This window comes from Phyllostomus discolor, chromosome 3 (assembly GCF_004126475.2).
Source record: "Phyllostomus discolor isolate MPI-MPIP mPhyDis1 chromosome 3, mPhyDis1.pri.v3, whole genome shotgun sequence".
Classification (NCBI taxonomy): domain Eukaryota; kingdom Metazoa; phylum Chordata; class Mammalia; order Chiroptera; family Phyllostomidae; genus Phyllostomus; species Phyllostomus discolor.
Window position 1 is genome coordinate 162,662,313 of NC_040905.2, and position 20,426 is coordinate 162,682,738.

The 20,426-nt window shown below is 39.5% G+C and overlaps 1 protein-coding gene across 5 annotated transcripts in view; it reads left to right on the top strand.

Annotated features, from left to right (window-relative positions):
• Window positions 1-20,426, top strand: part of GLIS3 (GLIS family zinc finger 3) — a 453,286-nt gene that overhangs the window by 335,602 nt on the left and 97,258 nt on the right. For all 5 annotated transcript variants that reach the window (XM_028528961.2, XM_036021684.1, XM_036021687.1 and 2 more), the window contains one exon: window positions 18,086-18,247. In XM_028528961.2, the coding sequence (XP_028384762.1) occupies window positions 18,086-18,247 (162 nt within the window). The remainder of the gene's footprint in view (window positions 1-18,085; window positions 18,248-20,426) is intronic.

The following is a 20,426-nucleotide window of genomic DNA, read 5'->3' on the forward strand; positions in this document are numbered from 1 at the left end:
TTCTGTAGTGGAGTTGCTGTTTGGGGGTTATTCAAAGTTGGCTCCAAGAAGAAGCCACTTTGGTAATGAAAGCAGAAAAAAATATTACTGGTCCATGGGATCAAAAGAAAAAAAAAAGAAAAGCTCTATGTAATTTATTTTGGTGCACCCTAAAGCTAGAGGTTAGGTCCAGTGTGTTGCGTTACTGAAGAGTGGGCTGAGATTCAGAACCATGTCTCTAAGCCCTTTGGCTTTCTGGGAAGGGCCTACTCCGCTTGAGCTTGGGTCCCCACAGAATAAGACAGGGAGCATCAAAGCCTGTTCCATGGTGATCTGAAGGCTTCTGTCCAGGACATTCTGTTGATTTGGATACCAACTATAGTCTCAAACCCAGGGCACTTGGTTGTAACATTGTAATAGTCAGCTTGGAGTTTTTGGCAGGCTTTTGTTTAGTTTATTTTTCTCTAAGCCTGAGACTAAAATTGAAATTTGAGAGCATTGCTGTGTCTTGAAACTTGAAATGAAACAAAATTTTTTAAAAAACGTTAAAGGTGATTGTTTTTCTTTTCAACTGCCACATTGAGGGATAGAATTTAACTTTTATTGATGACCATTTGGGTAGCTTTACCACAGTAGTTTTTTTTTTTTTCATTTTTTTTTAAATGAACAGCATAAGCAGGTGGTTTGAAAAAAGTTGAAGACTTTTGTTTCTTCCTCTTCTTCTTCTTCCTCTTCCTTCTTTTTCTTCTTCGCTAAATCCACAGAATGTAGTGAAAAAAAACTCAGAGACAACATACTGGTATTGTTCTAGTGACTGGCTTTTGCATTTATATTACTCATTCTTGTTCCCTCCCCTTTCCCATACTGCCCTTAAAGAGAAACTTCACTCTGCTGATTGTATTGACACCTTACTTCCCCCAGATTTTGCTCTTTCTGCTCTCTTAGACAACTAAACTCAATGAGGGGATTTCTGAAGAACCCGATAGATTATTCAATCACCAGGTAAACAGTTTATGCTTAAATATAATTTATCAATTGTTTTCCTTTATGGTGTGTGAGTCTGTAAGTGCTGGGAGAGAAAATTATTCTGACATTTTGATATTTTTCGTGCTTAACCGTTCACAACCCTATTTGGTAAGAATCTATTCTGAGACCCTGGAAGCATCTTGGATATTTCCTGTTCTTTAATCTGTTGCCAACCATAAGCACTGCTCATGACTCTTCTTTTATTGGTATCATGCTTTAAATTTTGTACAGCATTATCTCTGTATGTATGTCATCTTTGAATTTCACAACCGCGTTTTGAAGCAGGCCATTCTCAGTGGCAGAAATTCCTTCTCAGACATCATGACACCTTTGTCCCTGGTTCTCTGTGGAATTCAAGAGTGGCGGGGGGTGGGGGGATAGAAGAATTGTTAAGAAACCTTGGTTGAACTGTCTTCCTTTAAAGGAAAAAGAAAAGAAAGAAAAAGCACAAAATGACATGACCTTCAACTTTCCATTTAGACCCTAAAAGAGACAGGCAGAATACCACGTCTTCGTGGAGGCAGTGAGTGAGACGGAAAGACCTGACTCTCGCCCAGGGAGCATCTCCCCTGCGGACTCCAGAGAGGCCGTGTTTTTGAGACCTCTCTCTGGTTTGCAGCTCTGCTTCCTGGGTCGTCCTCACTTGACACAGCTGCTAGCTACAGCCGCTTATGCTTTCTCTCCCCAGCCTGTCGGTCCCCTGTCCCCTCCACAATATGAATTCTCTTGAGTTTACAGAACTTCTGCTCACCAAGTGGGTCCTTTCAAGCTTTCACATCTCTCTTATTTATTTATTTTTACCCACAGGCTTATTCCATGTGCACCGTTGTCTGAATTGTCATGAATTTTGGATTTAATTCCAGAATGTCAAAGGAATGTTTTCAGTTGAACAAACCAAATGAAGTAAAAAGCTTCATCCCCTTTTTTACTTTATTCTCATTACCCATCTCAGCGGGGAGGATGAGTAAAGAATGCATCCTCTAGATCCTGAAAGAATTTCTAATATTCATTCTTTCTCCATAAGATACAGAGCTTAATCCTTTCTTTAGACATTTTCTTTTTTCTAAGTAAACAGGGCCTAATTGGAAAAAGCTGAGAGAGCTAAGCAGCAAAGAATAGAAAACATTTACTGAGCTTAGAAGTGCATATTGAATACTGCAGGAAATTTGCATATGGATTACTTGGTGAAAAAATAGAAACATTCTCAGCCCATTAGTTACTGTGATGGACTCCCACTGACTAAAATCCCAGTACTTTTGCCTTGTTTTCTCCAACTGTTCTTTTCTGTAATCATTTCTCTTTAGCTACAGGACAGCTATTCTGTTACTGCACTTTGTACTGGGGGCGGTGCGACAAAATAAGGAGCATAGCTGTGCCTAGAATATGAGCAGGGTACATCTGATCAATCCTGAAACATTGTACCATTACTTCTGAGCGCAGGTGGAGAAGTGCCTCTTTATCTGAAGGAGCTTTGAAGTCACATTGTCAGTCCTACCGGTTGCATTAAGTGACAGCCTGTATTAACAACCCTGGGGTTCCTCCTCTGTGCCTCAGTTTCTCCAAATGCAAAATGGAGGGAATGCTTAGTAGCACTAATGGAAATAGGAGAGGAAGAATCAATGAATATTTATGAAAGTAAATTGAGTCCCTAGAATATAAGATGCCACAGAAATTTATAGCATAATTAAGGTAGGGTGAACAGATTAGTGTTAAATGTATGTGTGAAGCACATTTTACATTTCTTTCCAACAAAGACTGAATTTAATTTACTCAAAGTGAAGAGGAGAAAAAAAGGGGGAAATGATATTTTGAATCGGGATTCTAAATTTGGAGTTTGATGTGTTGTTTGGTATCCTACAGACATCAATCCACATGTTGACTTTTCAGCAAATGCATGCATGTGTCTGCATGTGTTGGAGGTACAGGAAGCATATACACGATAAGCAAATCTTACCACTGCTTATTGGCAGTGCTTCTCCAGGAGAGCCACATCAAGTACTAGCAAGAGGATTGTTATCAAAAAGATATTTAAAACTCTTTACTTTTAGTCCATAGAAAAATCATTAAACATGGATCACTTCTTTGCATTGTGGCAGGAGGCGAGACCCAGTGTACAAAGAGACAGTCAGATACTGCCTGCAGGAAACAGCTACATTATTGTGTCATTTGTTTAGGGAAACAGCCTAAACCCTGTCACGCTACAAAGGAATCATCAAATATTAATAGATGTGGAAGTTGGTGTAAAAGATCAAAATATCAATATCTATCAACCTGTTTCAGGCTTCCCACAGTGGCTTAGAAACTGCTGGAAAGGGAGATTTGTGCAGCATCGACCACAGAAAAGGAGTGGGATCCTAGTGAAGAGGACTCTGTGTTGTAGAAACAAACACCTGAGTGCTGCAGAAGCACTAATTTGTCCAAAGAACTAAAAGAAGACACATACTCGTATTCTCAGAAGATTTTATTATAAAAAGGATATCCCATAGGAAAATCCAAGATCTTTTTTCCCCTCTTGATGTACGTAAACCTTGCGTTGGGATCATCTAAGGAAGGACATGGCTAAATTTCCTGGCAGCATGCAGAGTTTACCAGAGAATATATGTAGTGCAGACCCCAAGTTCCAGAAAAAAAAACAAGAAATGGTTACCCTTCACCCCTACCAGACATCTGTGTGACCATCTAAACCAGGCGCCACCTGGGCAGTCATGACAATGTGATTTTTTTAAATGTGAAACAAATAAGATTTATGTGGGAGAAAGCTGTGTTTGGGATGCCAATTTGACCCCTATAACTTGAGATTATAAAGTGCGGCTCAGGGACCATCAGCATCTCTTGAGAGTTTTTAAAGAAATACAGGTTCTCAGGCCTCACTCCCGACCTGTGGAATCAGACTTGGCCTCACAGGGGATTTCCTGGGGGAGGTTCGTGTGCACAGTACAGTCTGAGGAGCACTGCTCTAGGGCACCACTCGGTATGTGATTGTTTCAGGTGTACAGGTAATTCTTGATGAATTTCGGGTAATTGATTTTCCATCAGTGAATAAATAATGATTGAGAGTAACTTTGATATTCAGATGATCTGACCTAATATTATCCATCAACCCCACGTTTTGTCATTTTTATTCACTGAGCACCTACCTGGCAGGGTCCAGGCACTGTGCTAGGGTCTGGGAAGAGAGGGGAGGACAAGACAGATGCAGAGCTCTCGAGGTGACCATTATGCAGATGATTGCTGAAAACTTGATATCATGGCACATAAGTAAAGAATTATGCAGGAAAAATACTGTGTGTAGACAAAATACAGATGAGTGAGTGGGGTCAGGTCTGGGAGAACAGAGAGCGCCAGGTACACCCTGTGGCCCTGCCGCCAGTGGGAGGCTCCTGGTTCTGGTGGGCCTCAGATGGGTGCATCCCAGACAGGAAGGAGAGCAGCGTGGTAGGTTCCCATTTCCCAGTAGTGGCACCCAGTGCCATCCAGCTAACTTTCCTCCTTAAGTAAATATTTTTACTGGCCATATGACTTTATGTTTTGAAGTGCCAAAAGCTTACATGGTTGGTTCAAATTAGAAAAATAATAAACACCACAAGTCCAGAGAGCATGCAAACGAGAGCTCTAAATAGGGCAGTAGTTCCAGATCTGCCTTGTTGACTGTCGTTCTCCAGATTCTCTGGGCCTGGGTGGGCCCATGGCTGGGCGGCTCAGAGTCTGTCCCAGAGTGATCAGCAGCACCCCATCTGTCTCCCCGCCGTGGTCAGCCACACTGCAGCTGGCCTCCAGTCCTCCCGAAGGAAAGGACCACGGTTGCTTTTCTCTTGCTCCCCCCCTCCCCGCCCGTTGAGGTTGCTTTTCTATCTCTGTTGTTTTAAGTTTGAATTTGATTTGCATATCTGAGCTGCTAATTATACCCATTATTTGCAGTGCTTCTGTGTTCCGAAAAGAAGTTTGAAACTGACCCCTTTCACTAAAGTCAGTGTCAGTTTGCCCTGAAATTTGGAGCTACAGAGATAGGTCCTTTTTTTTTTTACCCCTTATAAATATATGTTTTAAAGGACAGCTGCCAGGAACTGTATTTTCCAGGTCCCAAGCACTCATGTTTCTGGTCATATTTTTCTGTAGTCCAGAATACATTCTTTAACTAAATACTACCCTTGAAAGATCAAAAGGGGTACTCCCTGCTTTCATTTTGTTCTTGGCTGTAGCTCATGTATGTCTTTTTTTTTTTTACTTAATTTATGAAAAGCTTTCTTTCAGAAGAAAAAGAAGTGACTCTGTGGATCATGAAGTGATCATTAGCGTTTACTAATACAGTCTGTTCTTAAGTTGCTTTACACCACATCTTTTCAGGATTATTTACTGAGCAGCTGAAATAATTGAGCTTTGAATTTTTAGATCACCACCAAGCAAGACCTATTGTCACTTATTGCTGGGTGTAATTGCACCATATGTATTTAGTGAAGCTATTTATTCATCTCCCTGGTGGATTACTTTGTCAGATGAGTTGAGATATTTCTGTGTGTGCAGTTAGAATTTAGAAAACATTTGCATTTTATATAGCACTTACAAATTATAGAGGGCTTCACAAGTATTTTGTTTTCTCCAGACCTGAGGGTCTGTTCTTTAAGTTCTACTCATCTTTCATTGTATTCCAGTGTTTGTTAGAGCAAGCACTGTTCATGTGAGTATACAGCTATTCTCAGTGGGGTTTAAGCCCTAGAAACATAGTTTAAAAAGGAGAAAGAAAGGGAGGGAAGAAAAGAAAGCATTTTTAAAATAAATAACTTGTATTTTAATATATAATAACTCATTTTTCAATTATTTAACAAAGCTGCATTGGGACCTTCCAGTGCTCACTAGTGCATCATGGAAAAGACCAGCCTGGTTCTTGTCCTAAAGGAGCTCAGGTTCCTTGAGGATGTTTTAAGAACATACGCATGAAAGATGACACCTAAGCTTGGGGGCAGAGAATGCTTTCCTGAAAAGGGGATATTTCAGCTACGCTCTAGAAGGTGAGTAGGGTTTAACCAGGCAAATAGGAGGCAAACATTTTCCCAGACAAAGGAAATAGCATGTGCAAATGCCTGAGGTGAGAAAGGTAAGAATCTTTGAGGAACCGAAAGACACTAAGGGAGGGAGCAAGAGGGAACAGGGGTGAGGTGAGGGTGAGGTTGCAGAGCAGTCAGGAACCAGATCAAGCAAGATTTTATAAGCCATAACTAAGCTTTGGTCTTCATTCAAAACCAATGGGAATCCTTTGAAGAATTTGACACGGGGGAGTGACATGGTCAGATTTCTAGTTTCCAAAAGAGAACTCTGGCAGTGTGTGGACACCAGATGGTGGGGGCAAGTGTGGATGGGGGAGACCAGTGAGGAGATTACCAAGGTCAACTGGATAAGGGATGGTGGCTTAGACTAGGGGAGGTTACATACTGATGGAGAGAAGTAAGCACTTTGAGAGATACTTTGGAGAGATGGGCACTAGAAATGGATGTATGGGAGAGGGAGATGTCCAGGATTACTTCCAGACTCTGGGCCTCCACTGCCACAGGAATAGAAAGCAGGAAGTGATGACTCGGTTTTGGGGGAAAGGTCAATGTTAAGTGTTGGACTATTTACTTTGAGGTGCCTGAGAACAATCAGCATAGAGGTATTGTATAAGCAGTAGGGTCTGGAGCTTAGAGCAGAGGTGTAGGCCAAGTTTAACAAATGATAGTCATTTTGCCTTCTGATGTGACACGGGTTAGATTCCTACATCCAACAAAGGAAAATAGTAAAATGATAGTTTCTTTTGAATAGTAAATGAATAGTAAAATGAACTGTTTCTTTTTTCTTGGGGGAATTTTGCTTCAAATGGAATTAGAAGTGCTACAACAAATATTTAAGCAAATAATGCAATAAATTATCCATTAAAAACATTTATTGAGCACTTTATATATATTAAGCCTGTATTAGATTATGGGAAATTCTAAGACATCTCTCTTTACTCCATAAGTAAAGTTACTTTGAAGGAAGGCTGAGCCAAGTACACATCTAAGAAGGACCATGTTTTGTCACCATTGGTAAACTGGTAGTGAATTCAGCAACTCCTTCATTTAATGAAGTGAGTAAGGTATTTCATTAGCTGAATTTGCATCCTCAGGCCCTTCTAGAGTACTCAGGTTGTTGCTTTCATGCCTGGTCTCACTTTGCATTTGGTTTGAAACATCCCAAGAATCTGAGTGGCTTACAGATGCATGCCACATTGTTTTTCATTTGAGAATTACAGTTAGTAAAAAAGGAAGATTATGCCAAGAACATAAGGCTCACGATAGTCATTATTAATGACTTCACTCTACACTCAGACGTTGGTCAGAATGATTTATATAATTTAGGATAGTTGACCCTATTGACTATAGTGAATTTAAACTAGTATTTTCCACTTTGGAAAGAAACTGAAGAAAAAGTGGGTTTGGATTTCTTCCAAGACACGTTTCTTTCTTTATCTGCTTGAACTCTTGAGAAACAGTATTCCCTTGGAGTTGCATGAAGTAAATACTTGGTTAAATAACTGAGCCAGAAGGCCATGCTTCTTGTCACAGCTCTGCCACTTCCCAGCTGTGGGATTCAGGCAAGTCGCTTCACCCCTCCAGGCCGGCATCCCCTTCACGTGTCTGAATGGGGATAACAATACTAGATCATTGGAATGCGTAAAAGATGACAATAGCGGCTGACTTTTATTGAGAATTTACTGTGTGCTGAGTACTTTCATGTCAGGATTGTTGGCTCGGTAAGACGGCTGTAGAGATAAAAATAAAAGAAGAAACATAGAATGAAACACATTTTACTCATTTTTTATTTCTTTGGAGAATAAGAAACAATAGTAGTTTAAATTCAATGAAAAAAGCCAGCTACTCTAAATAGTAGACCAATATTCTCATCAAATTAAAACACCTGAGGTGATCCACATCCACTCCACACTTGACACTTGTAGGTGGGATTGTATGTGGACCTATCGTTGTGGTGCTAAGTGAAGTCAAGTTGCAGAGAAAGGGGTGGAAGTTGCATTAAGGAGAATAGTCAAGGGGCTTGAGATTACAATTCTTAGCTAAGGTATTTATGTTCCTAATAATTACAGGGGTCAAAGTCAGTGCATGCAAAAAGCAATTGAATATCCTGTTAGGCTCAAAACCTAAAAAGTATTGGAAAGGGTCAATGGATTTAATGACCATTTCTTGCCCTTGGGGCAGGGGCAGGATGTGAGAGCAATTCTCACAACTGGGAAGAAGGGCTCAGAGATAGGGTAGGAAGTTTAAAATCAGAACAGGGGAGAAGAGCAGTGGAAGAAATGGAAAGTTTTTCAAGCACCTGCTACGTGCCTGTCAGGCATGTGATGTGAAAGCCTTGTGGAAAAGCTCAGCTGCGAAAGAAAGAAAACTGGAAGTGATGCCTTTTGGAAAGCAAGCGAGTGAATGGTTTTGATGAACCGGTGTGGGTTGTCACAGAAGACTGTCAACCCTAGGACTATGGAGCTGCTGGAAGGCAGCATTCTGAGCTCACACCCACCTTTGTTATGGCCACCAGGGCTAATGCAAGGTCTGAGTTCCATTATTTTCATATCTGCTTCTTTTTTAAGCAGCCAGTCGCAGATGACTTTAGCCAGTACAGAATTTTTATTTAAGCAATGCATAATGAAAATCGATGGCTTTTTTTTTGAGAAAAGCACAGTGTCAGGAAAATATCCTTGCCACTCTCTTTCCTCCTGTCACAGTGGTGGAAATTTTACATTTGAAAGTGAAAGGGTTTAAGATATAATTTTTTAATCCCATCTTTCCTGCCCACTTGCATCTCTTCCAAAGCTTGTCAGGGCCAAATCTGGAATAGTAAGAGCCATTAAAAATCTGGCATCTTGCACTCTGTTTTTTGGAATAAACTCAGTGTGGGCCAATTTATGGTAAATTATTCTCTTCGTGTGTGAATTTCCTTTTCTCTCTTGGCAGATTCATGTTTGCCTCTACACCCCTGCACACAGATCTTAAACACATACATTTATTACAGAATCTGTGTGGGATATGTGTGCAAGTGTTAAAGTATGTGCCCATGGCTGTGCCCGCAAGTGCATATGCACACATTTGCACCTATGTGCCTATACGATAGCAAATTGACTCCAACAGTTTGTCTTGGAGGTTTATGTTGCTGTACGTATGTTAGCATACATTCTGTTGCAACCCACAAACAGTTTTTCAGTCAGGAGATGACAGAATTCAGCAATCATTTTGGGAAACACCATCGTAAATAAATATATTGCTTAGTTCTGTTAAACCAGACATGCCGATTCTTAATAAAACTGAAGGCAAGCTGAAAAACTGAAGGCATTTCTCATCTTTGCAGTCAGAGACAATTACCGGGAAGCCAGTCCACTGCCAACAGGAAAGGCAGAGCTAAGGCCTTGCTACATACAGCCCCCTGTACTCTCAACACAGAAAGCTCTGGAGCTAGGCATGATTATAATTTGGGATTATATAGGACTGCAGTGTTTGCCTCCCATTCAGAGAAGTTGGATATAGAATGGGCAAAGGCATGGCATCATGGGAAATTCCTTGACCTGCTCTTTGGGGATTTTTGACTGAGGGCAGTTAAGGGCAAGATCCCAAAGATTTGTTTTTCTTTGTATGAGACGATCTGATGAGAGGCTCTTTCCTGGCATATTTGAGAGCATATTAGATCAGCTTTTAAAGGTCAATTTAAAAACTTCTCCTTTATGTATGAAGAAGGCACACATTTATGTGCTTTGAATTATTGTTAATAACATGTTCCCAATGAGTCTGTGTATGTTTAGCTCAAGTTTGGAAAAGGGTGTGGTATGAAAACAGTTCACTCATTTCACCAGTATTGCTACAAATTTCTCAGAACATCAATAAAGTTAATGCACCTCATCCACACACACAAAATACAACCATACATTGTTATTAGTATTGTTTTCTCACATAATTAGATTTAAAATAATTAAATATATATTTTACAGTAGTCCTACAGAACATTAAAATCCAACAAAACTCACAAATGCATTTTATAGCTTTTGCAATGTTGACCATTTGATGTCATCATGAACAATTAACTGGCCCTACCTAATTACAAGACCTTAATGAGCTTCCTACACAGGGAAGTCTAGGAAATCAATATGCTTTTTCACAGAGAGTTCATTCTGTGTGTTTTGTTTAACATTTATTTAGCAAATAATCTTTGGTCACTTGAATATATGCCAAGCCCTGTGCACAGTGCTAGCAATGAAAAGATTAGTAAGACTCGGTCCCTTGTCCTCATAAAGCTCACAGCCTAATGGGGGAGACAGACAATCCAATTAGTGTAACTCCATGCTTTAGCGGGTCAGCAGCCAAGGTGCAGTGGGTGAGTGAGGAGTGATCCATTGTGCCTTGCTGGAAGCGTGAAGGAAGGCATCACTGAGGAGAAGACACCAAGCTAGGGAAAAGGTCAGCAGGATGTCACCAGACACAGAGAGTAGCACATGCAGAGGCGCAGGGGCAAAAAGGAGCTTGTTGCTTAATTAAGAAGCTGCAGCTGGACTGGCCTGGAGCCCGGGTAGGAGAGGTGGGAGGGCAGGGAGGAGATAGGCCCAGAGCATACACGCCACACCCTCCTTTGACCCGCAGCCTCTCTGTCTCTCTGCATCTCCTTTCCCCTTGCTCACTTAGTCCCTTCTTCCTTCATCTATCCCTACCAGTCTTCTGACATTTGAGAGACCTGTTAGAGAAACTGAGTTTTAGAGAATGTTTCTGACATTTTTTAAAAATGCCAAAAATAATGCCTAAAATTCAAAGGACCATTTCTCCATTTTTCTCTCAGTTTCCTTGCCTTTATAGATAACAATTTTCAAGTTTGAGAGCAGGCTGGGTCAGACACCGTATTTACTCTGGGTATATATTTGTCTCCTGGATTGTTCTCCGAATGCACGGAATGTAGGTTTTAGCCTGATGTTTCTTTTGTGTATCCACAGAGCCTAATAAAGTGCTGACTATGCAAGAAAAAGTAATACCTAGCATATAGACTTCTACTTAAAGAGTTTGAAAAAATGTTTTTATTAATTCAGTATAGCAAAAATCTGAAAGTAGCTTTTATATGTATGTGTATATATACTTCCTAGAAGTATTGGGCTGTGTACATCTGTGTATATGGAAATTTATCTGGCTGTGTGGTGGTCGGAAACACAGGTACAAGAAATTAACTTCATTGCTTTTAGATACATTTATGCAGGACCAATTATGTAGCCTTAAATATATTTGCTCTACTGGCATTATAATCAAAGCGTATTTATAGAGGTCTGATTGTGATCCTCTGAAATATACATACTCTAGTGGATATATATTTGGAGTTGCAGGGAATCAGTGCTAATAAATAGCAACAACAAATTATCAAGCAGCTAACTTATTTTGTTTAAACAATCCCAGACAACCAGTTTTTTTAATTATTTACTCACTCACAGAAATAATTATTTACCTGAATTTGTAGCTTTCTGGCATGGCATTGACACAGCACAAATATGTATGGTGCTTTATATTTGTCAAATAACAAGAGGGTCATACGATCTGTCTTAAGGACCAATGCCACCCTGTGATCCCCATTGTGAATATGATGCCCATGATGAGGTTCCATTTGTCCCCAGCTCCTTTCAATTGTTACAGACCAGACACTTCACAATTTCCATAAAAGTTTAATATGGTTCAAATGTTGGCACAGAAATAACATATTTCTCTCTACATTGTCATGTATCTTCTCAAAAACATTTTTTCCATTTTCTTTTTTTTTTAAGTTCACCCTCACTTATTTTGTCACCTCACTTAGTAGCCTTTTAAGGAACAACTGCCACCTGCGTCCCAGAATGTTAAAAAGCAACAAATTGCCTTAAACCAACAAGAAACATATACATACTGCCCATATAGGTAACCTTTGTTTTATACAGATTTCTTAATCAAAAACAAGAAGCACAGCAAGCCAGGAAATTGTATTTATGAGCCAGTTAATAGATTCATTTTGTACACCAAAATAACAAGGAAAAACATAGTAACTGGGATCTCTTTATTATGGTTTAGGAAAACATTGCAGAAAGGGTTTTATATTCATTCTACAAAACTTTTAATAGTTCCAGAAAATCTGGATACATGAGTGCTGTAGACCACTTCAGAAGGCCAGACGAGCGGCGTGCACGGCAGCGGCTGACTCACGGGGCCCAGGGTCAGAGTCTCCTCCCCCGCAGCTGCCCTGGCCACCACACCGAAGGGCAGGTCAGCGTTGAAGGCTGGCGTCCGAAACGCAACTGCAAATGTGCTCAGATACTTGGAACCTTTGGATAATCAGTTTGGAGTGCACTGATTTCCCTGACACTAAGGCAGATCTCAGATTAATTGGGGGTGGGTAATGACTTTGAATAATATTCCAGTGAGGCCACTATTATTCTGGGTAGAACCTCTGAAATATTATAAAATCAGATATTATCTTTTAGCAACCAAAAGGAAACATAGAAACTCGTTTGCTGTGGGTATGTTGTTTTGTTATGGACCTGGGAGCGGGGGAGGAATTAAACTGAAAACATGGGTCAAGGGTCAAATCCCAAACTGAGAAGACCACATGTCCATCCTCATCACAGAACTGGTATTGTGAATAAGACAGGGACAGGAGGGAATTTATTATTACTAGGTGTAATGAGCCCATGAACTTGATACTTTTTAAATGCTTCAAAACATTTCAAATATTTTTTCTCTCCCTTTATGTAACACTCTCTGCAAATTGATGTGGTAGATATTGAGGTTTGCTGGAACATCCGGTACTAATGAAGGTGCACTGGGAAGAGAAGCCACAGAGCGACACAAGGCAAACCATGTGTCCAGCTGCGAATGAGACTGAAGAAGAAACAAAACAGGCGGCCCCCGTGTGCTTCTGCAGTCTTTCTGTTTGGTTCTTTCTCTTCCTGATCCATGGCATCAGGACTTTTTGGTGACCTTTCCACCAATGTCTTTCACCCCTGTTGTCTTTGGGCTGTAAATGGAAGATGTAAAGTAGCATATAATTCATCACTCATTGCCTGGCGCTGCTGAGAATATCACAGCATCAGCCATCACTAATGGGATTAATTGGTCTTGACTGATGAAATTGTAAAAGCGTATACTTCCAAGGGTCGTAAACACTGAGCCTTAATTGAAATCAAATGTATATTTTTAAAAAGCATATCCAGCATCATAGACTCCTTTCTGTTCAGGTTGTGTTGACTTTAGTGATGATACAGAAACCTGAGCAGGAAAGGTTTGCTGTTATTACCACCTTGAATATGAATTTGTGCTTCTCAGCATTCCTAAGTAGCTGATTAGGGGAGGGAGTAATATTCTACTTGATTATTGGTTACACATATGGAATAAATCCTATTTTAATGGTGTCTAATGAGCCTTTCATTTTCAGAACCTTACACAAAAGCTTCTAATAGAAAGGGAAGGTAATATTTCAAAGGTCATGTTAATGCCACTTAATGTCAACAATCTGTAATCAAGCCAATATATATAGACGGTGATTACAGTTCAGTTGTAAGCCTTTAAACATGAAATAATCTCCTAAATTAGCAAAGTGATACAAGCTAGGGTTCTCTGGGTTTGAGACAACTTATACTTTTTAATTAAAGTTGGTTACTTGAACATAGCCACAGAGTCAAAGAGACATTTCTCAGAGTAGGGCCATGCAGTATTTTCAAAACCCGTGAGATTTAATGTCCTTTCACTTACAGTTTCATGTTTTGTTCTTCTGTGTCTGTAAAGCCACTGAAATGTGCAAATGGAAAATGGCGTCTCCTCTCCAGTGCTTTTTCTCAAAAAGGGAATATAATGGGCACTAGAAATGGGGGATGTTTTGTTGCTCGGGAGGCCACGGAGGGAGCTCGTGGTCAATGTGCCTGGCAGCAGAGTAAATCATGGGGAGGTAAAGAATAGCCAGTATGTAATGGGCATCCGGAGAGGCTTGTACAGGCGGAGACAGCCTTGCCGTGCCCCAGACCGGAGATATTCCTTTCCAGTCTAGGCCTGCTGCTAGTCCACATGACTCTCATCCTAGTTACAAATGGGTCAATTCTGAGAGACACTACGTTTCTGTCAGGACATTTTCTTAAGAAAATCAACAAAGATTACAATAAATGGCATTCCTGAAGTCACTGGCACACTGTAGCAATAGAATCTTCTGTAGGGCTTGTGGACTCTCAGATGTGGGGTCCCTAGCCCCAGGGTTTTGTTCTGTAAGTCCGGGGTGGGCCAGAGAACTGGTATTTCTGATCAGATCCCAGGGCATGTTGATGACGCCGGTCCAGGTGCCACATCTTTGAGAATCACTGCTCAAGGTTCATCAGCTTATGATCTGCCGAGGCTTTGGTTCTGCCCACACTGACTTTGCTTTCATCTTCCCATAGGTGAAGTTTGCGTTTTATTCATCTTTTTCTTCCCAGTGCCGAACACCTGGTGCCATATTCATAGGACCTACTCAGTGTTTGTTGGAGGTGGGGGGTGGAAAACTATTTGGATGAAATTACTGACGTACCTCAGACCCCTTTCCCACCATCGCTCCTCTCCCACGTCACCACCCCGCATTTGTTTCTCTTCTGTGTTCTTTTTCTCCTCCTTCTGCTCTCTTGTTGGATCCTGAGAGTTTGTCGTTTTTCTGTTGTTTTCTCATTTAGGGCCTGTGTTTGAACTGTAGGCAACCTCAGGCCTGTTAATCTCGTTGTGTGTCACTGGGGCCTGGGTGCCTGGTGCCATAGCCAGTCCACGTAGGAGAGGGCCGAAGACTAGGATACTGGTCAATGTTTTTGTGGCAGGGTTGATTGGTAGCTGTGACATGAGCAGTCAGGTGACAATTTGAACCCTAAATCTCAGGACGGACCTTGCACTTTAGGAACTCAATGAAAAAACATTTGTTGGAATCAAGGAAATATACCTCCTCGCTTCCCTAGGTTTAGATGTTCATTAAAGATTTGGAAAATGTAAAACAATATAGTATTAAGGAAAAGAGGTATTCATTTTCCCAAATATCCAAAGCATTCAGTTTTGGTATTTTGTAACAATCTTTTGTAGTTCTACCTAAATATTAGTTTATTTTTAATTAATTTGCATTTAATTGAACTTATAACTCGAGGGGTAAAATTGACTGAGGTAGAGGAAATTCTTGTGTTGAATTAGAGGGTTATTCCCATAATGAAAGGCAATGATTCATTACAAAATTGTTTGCTTTCAGGTTTCATCCAGACACCGTTAGAGAGGTGAACAGCACCTCCTTCCTCTCGCAGAACTGCCAGTGTGGCAAGTTCAGTCGGAGGTGCTGCCCACACACACCCGAGAGGTTGGGTGTGAGGTCTCCCCAGCCAGCCATTTGTCACTTCTTCGGTGCCTGATTTTACTGGTCTTGAGTTCATGGTTATTTCAAGTGAACTTCTTAAATAAGAGCGAGCATGAAGTGTATGCTGAGCCACTGAGTGCATGATATTTAGCCTTTCTTCCGCCTTTATTCGTACAACCCCTTCACTCTTAATCTTTTCCCTTGAAAATACCTTTATGCTAGTACAAGTAATACAGATTATGTTGTCTTCTGGCCTTAGTTACAGAGGAAACATCTGAAATCAGCTGGATTTTCATGATTTATAGATAATCTTTGTTGTCATTGTCAGTGTGAGTGCTACGTTCCTCTACCTTTGCTATTTAAAAGTGGTCAGGTTATTCTGAGATGTAGTTCACTTTTCACTGACTTGCTTGGAATGTAGCAAACCCTCTTGATCTTTGATCATTGCTTCTATTAGCAGCAATAATGGCAATAGTTGACTTTTAATTCCACATTTAACTGAACATTTACTTGCACATTTAACTAGAGAGACACTAGTCTATATCCAGTTTGTGTCTGATCCAGTGGACAGTTTGAATTAGCTCTAGGACAGTCTGAGATCCCTCTAATCACTGCATGGGGTCCTATTAGTCCAATACTCACAGAAACCTCATGAATCTATTCTCAAGTAGCTCTCCACTCCCATGCTAGTGCCGAAACAATGCAGCCTTCTCTCTTACCAAGATGTGAGGACTGTAGAAGGGAGTGAATGCTGGGGCCTACCCAGGCCTTGGGTATTCACCCCTGGAACTGGCCCCAGAATGGTGTCCACCCTGCAAAAGAGCTTTGCTATGAAATAGGCTACAGACTTGATGTGTTTAAAACCACAGGCTCATTTTAGACCTAAGTGTGGTCCACCAAGTGATTCCAAGTAAAATAATCTGAGCTCCAGGAGCTTGCTCTAAGTCATCATTCAAAAAGAACCTTAAAAACAGAGATTTGGTCAGCAGAGGCCTCTTAGCTATGAATTGGGGCTTAACTTTGAGCCCCTTTATTCTCAAATTTGGGACCCACTTGAAAATCTGTGGAAATAAGCCACTTAATTCCTCTTTCTCTCCAGCAACATAGCATTATTTCTTTCACTCTGATGAAAAAGTAGTTGGCTTCATCAGCAATCATCTTCTGTTCAGGCTAAATTTTGTGTGTGTGTGTGAGATAGAAATCAGGAAAACACCAAATTATTTTAAGCAAAATATCAAAATTGAAATAAACCAACATATGTCTGGGAAACATGTATAACTCTCAATCAAAAATAAGTACAACTTTCATAAATTTCTTAAAATACTTCAGCGTGCAAAATGTGGACAACTTAAATAGATGGCGTTCTGGCAGGTTTGGCTCCTCCTTCTCATTCGTTCATCCTTTACTTAACCATGGAAATCTGAGTGACTGAAACCTGGCCAGCTCTGGATCATCCATCCCTTCATGAGCAATAGACTCCATCATCTATTATAATAAGCAAGGGAACCAAGGAGTCTTACAAAAACTCTTGAAGTAAGGTTAGGTTATACCTGCTCATTTTGAATGGAAACCATCTTGTACTTACCTGCTTTGTTTAGATTCTGTCCTATCTACTCCCTTCTGCTCACACACATTCCTTTCTAAGGAGTGAGCTTTCTTCATTGCTTTAAACATACCATGCTTTGTTCTGGTTGTTTTTTTCCATATTCATAAGTTTCTTTTTCATTGAGAACTCAATGGTATTAAAACTGTCAAAGTGACAAATATTCTGGGGCTCAGTGCCAATGAGGGAGTTAGAGGATAAATGCCATCTCACATTTATGCTCCATTTATAGTCTTTCTCGAACACATTCCCTTTATTAGATTATCATTTTGAGAATTGGAACCACTTTGACCAGCTGATATTTTGCCCACAGAAGTCATTATGTAAAAATTACTATCAATAAATGTTACTGATAAACTGATGAAGTACTTTTTGAAATTGTCACTCTTTAGTTTTCAATTCTTCTTGAATGAGGTAACCAAATTTCTTTTAAGATATATAAATAAATAACACCATCACTTTATTTGGAAAATGATTTAGCATTAAATGATTTGTCCTTCAGTACCTTTTTGAAAGAATGTTTAAAAACTTTATCTCATTAGACTTGGCACCACCCTGGACAAGTTTGACCTTCTGTGAGTTGGAAAGTCCCTTAAAATAAAGTTAAGCAAGTTTATGATCATAATAATTCAGTGACACATTCCTTTTTCTTCTTGAACTCTTGAATCTTCGATTCACTTTTTTTCTCATGCATCACTCTGATTTTTCTTGTTAGTTTATTAGTTGTAAAAGTTTCTTCCTTCTTGGTTCCTTCAGTGTAAACCAATTTGGAAATGGAAAAGTGTGTTAATTTTTTAATAAATCTTTAAGACACGCATTACTGTATTTTTATTAACTGAGCCAGATGGCTCACAGTGAATTTGCTCTGACATAAGTAATCACAGGAACCAGTTTGGGACCCAAATCTGGTGCCGAAAGTTGCATGTATATTCAATGGAAAAATGCAATTCACATAAATATATCGATATATTTAGAAGTAATATTTCCTACTGTTTGGATTTTATTTCATTTTTTGTTTTAGACTAAATGCAAATGAAGACCATTTTTTTCTATCCCTTAAATACAAGCGTTAAGGTCCTTCTCAATAACCCAAAATTGTTTTCTTTTGTTTTTTTTTTGCAGTTTGAAGGTTGCAAGAAGGCATTTTCAAGGCTCGAAAATCTCAAGATTCACTTGCGGAGTCACACTGGCGAGAAGCCATATTTGTGCCAGCACCCAGGCTGTCAGAAGGCGTTCAGTAACTCCAGTGACCGCGCCAAACACCAGAGGACGCATTTGGACACTGTAAGAATGGCAGGGGCTTTCCAACTTCCAGCCTGAAGCCCCGGTGTGAGGAAGTGCCCTTTTGGTAGTGGGATGGTGAAGGTGTTTGCTTTATGGTCTGCAGGTTGTAGGGGCAATGCCAAGGGCAGCAATGGAACCTGGTTAAGGGCCAGAGGGGCCCTGTTTGACTCTCTCCTCATTTTTCTGTAGTCGTGAGTATCTTAAATATTATAGCTGACTGGGACAAAGGGGTTCTTTGGTAACAGCTGTGTTCCAAGCAGAGGCAGTTTATGGACTGTGCTATAGGATAGTTCAGTTCAGAGAATGACCAGTACAGATTGGGCATTAAAATAAGCATTCAAATATCCAGATATACTGGGGTACACAGCATACAGGGTGGGGCAAAAGGAGGTTTATCTTTGTGAGTACGCAAAGCAGAGCTTGTCCTTATATTATTATTTATTAATTATTATATTATTTTCCAAGTGAACAACTATAAACCTACTTTTGTTTTGTTTTGATTTTTTACTCTGATTCTTTTCTTGTGGACATAAAAGTGTGGAGGGAGGCTGGCATGATTTTTGAAAGTAAACCTGGCCTTTTGCTTTAGAAACCAACTGATGTTTTCACCCTTAAGTAATATAAAAAGAATCAGCAACTCTTTCCCCAGGGGTCAGTTTCTTCAGGCTTTCTCTGTGTTAATAGCCATATAGCCATTGACATAAGTTCTGTGAGAACAATTGATTTTCATTATCAAAAACCTTAACTCTCTTAGAGCTGTAACATTTTGTTCATTTGCAAATGCCTTTCTGTGACTCTCTCTTTTATTTTCTCAATTATGTTGATTGTTCTCTGCATTTCTCAGGTTTTGATGCCATTTTGCTTCTATAAGGCCAGGTAGACTATATGTAGCAGTAATTTCACTTCACTTAAGAAAGCCATCAGGATAAGCGTATTATACACATCACAGCTCTCTTCTCCCACATTCGTGCAAATAATGTATTCATGACAGTACTTTTTCAGTGTTAACATTCTGATGTCTATTATTAAACTACATCAGAATTTGAATTTTGAAAAGATACTGTTATTTCTCCACACCTTCTCATGCATATTTAATTTTCTTCTGATGTTATAGTTGACATATTTATTAAATTTTATATTAATCTCTATTAGTCATATTGATAGCAGTCATTTTAACTATATATCATGCAACTTTTCTAAACAGAATTATAGCCTGACATACATGGATGGTTTGCCTAGTAAATGCCTGAAAGATGATTAGAGCAATATGGCTGTAGACAGGCCCTTCCTCCTCCGGCTGAATCGAATTCAGTGATTTTAGGACAGAATAGAATATTAAATGAATAAATTTGGTGAATAGCAGTTTCTTTTAAAGGTAAAAATAGGAAAAAAGAATAAATTATGTTAAAATGCCCTATTTTGTATGTCTAAAATGGTCTTGGTAAAATCCAATAAATTTTCCAATTTATCATTGAACTTTATCATGGAAGAATGAACATTCATGAGACAAGATTGTCTTGAGAAATTGCTTCTACTCTAGCTAGTTATCTGTAGTTTGAAAGAACTATTGTGAGGCTAAGTGTTACGGCTCTACAATACCCTTCTTTGCTGGGAGCTAATTTTAGCTAATCAACTAAGAGCATTTTCTAAAATCATTTTGGAATTTAAAAAATATCCCTTTTTAAAACTTTTGCGGGAAGCTACCTAAGATAATGATTTTATGATTCAGTTCAATGCAGTAGCTGTTAAAACTCAGCTATTTTTATTTGTAAAAATCACTGCTCTAGTACATCTTCTAAAATCATCATTGTTAAGATCCAAAGTATCTACTGTTTAAATTTTTATTGTGTTTAACAAATTGGTAGGCTATTTTAGAATCATATAGAAATCAAACATTTGTTTTAAAGAGCAAACTGTAGTTGCTTAAAGAATTTGTTATTTAAATTTAGGTGTTCATTCTCTTTCGATAAGTACTCCTTATGCTAATGTCATCAGAATTTTGGATAAAATACCTTTCTTCAACTAAATGGATTCTTTACTTACAGGAAAATGGTTTTCCCATAACAATTACTGAGTTCGTAATTCTAACCCTGAATAGTTTTCTTAATGCATCTTAATACCCAAACAGGGGAGGTAATTTTATAGTACAAAATAAAAAAAGAGTGTAGATTCAGCCTTA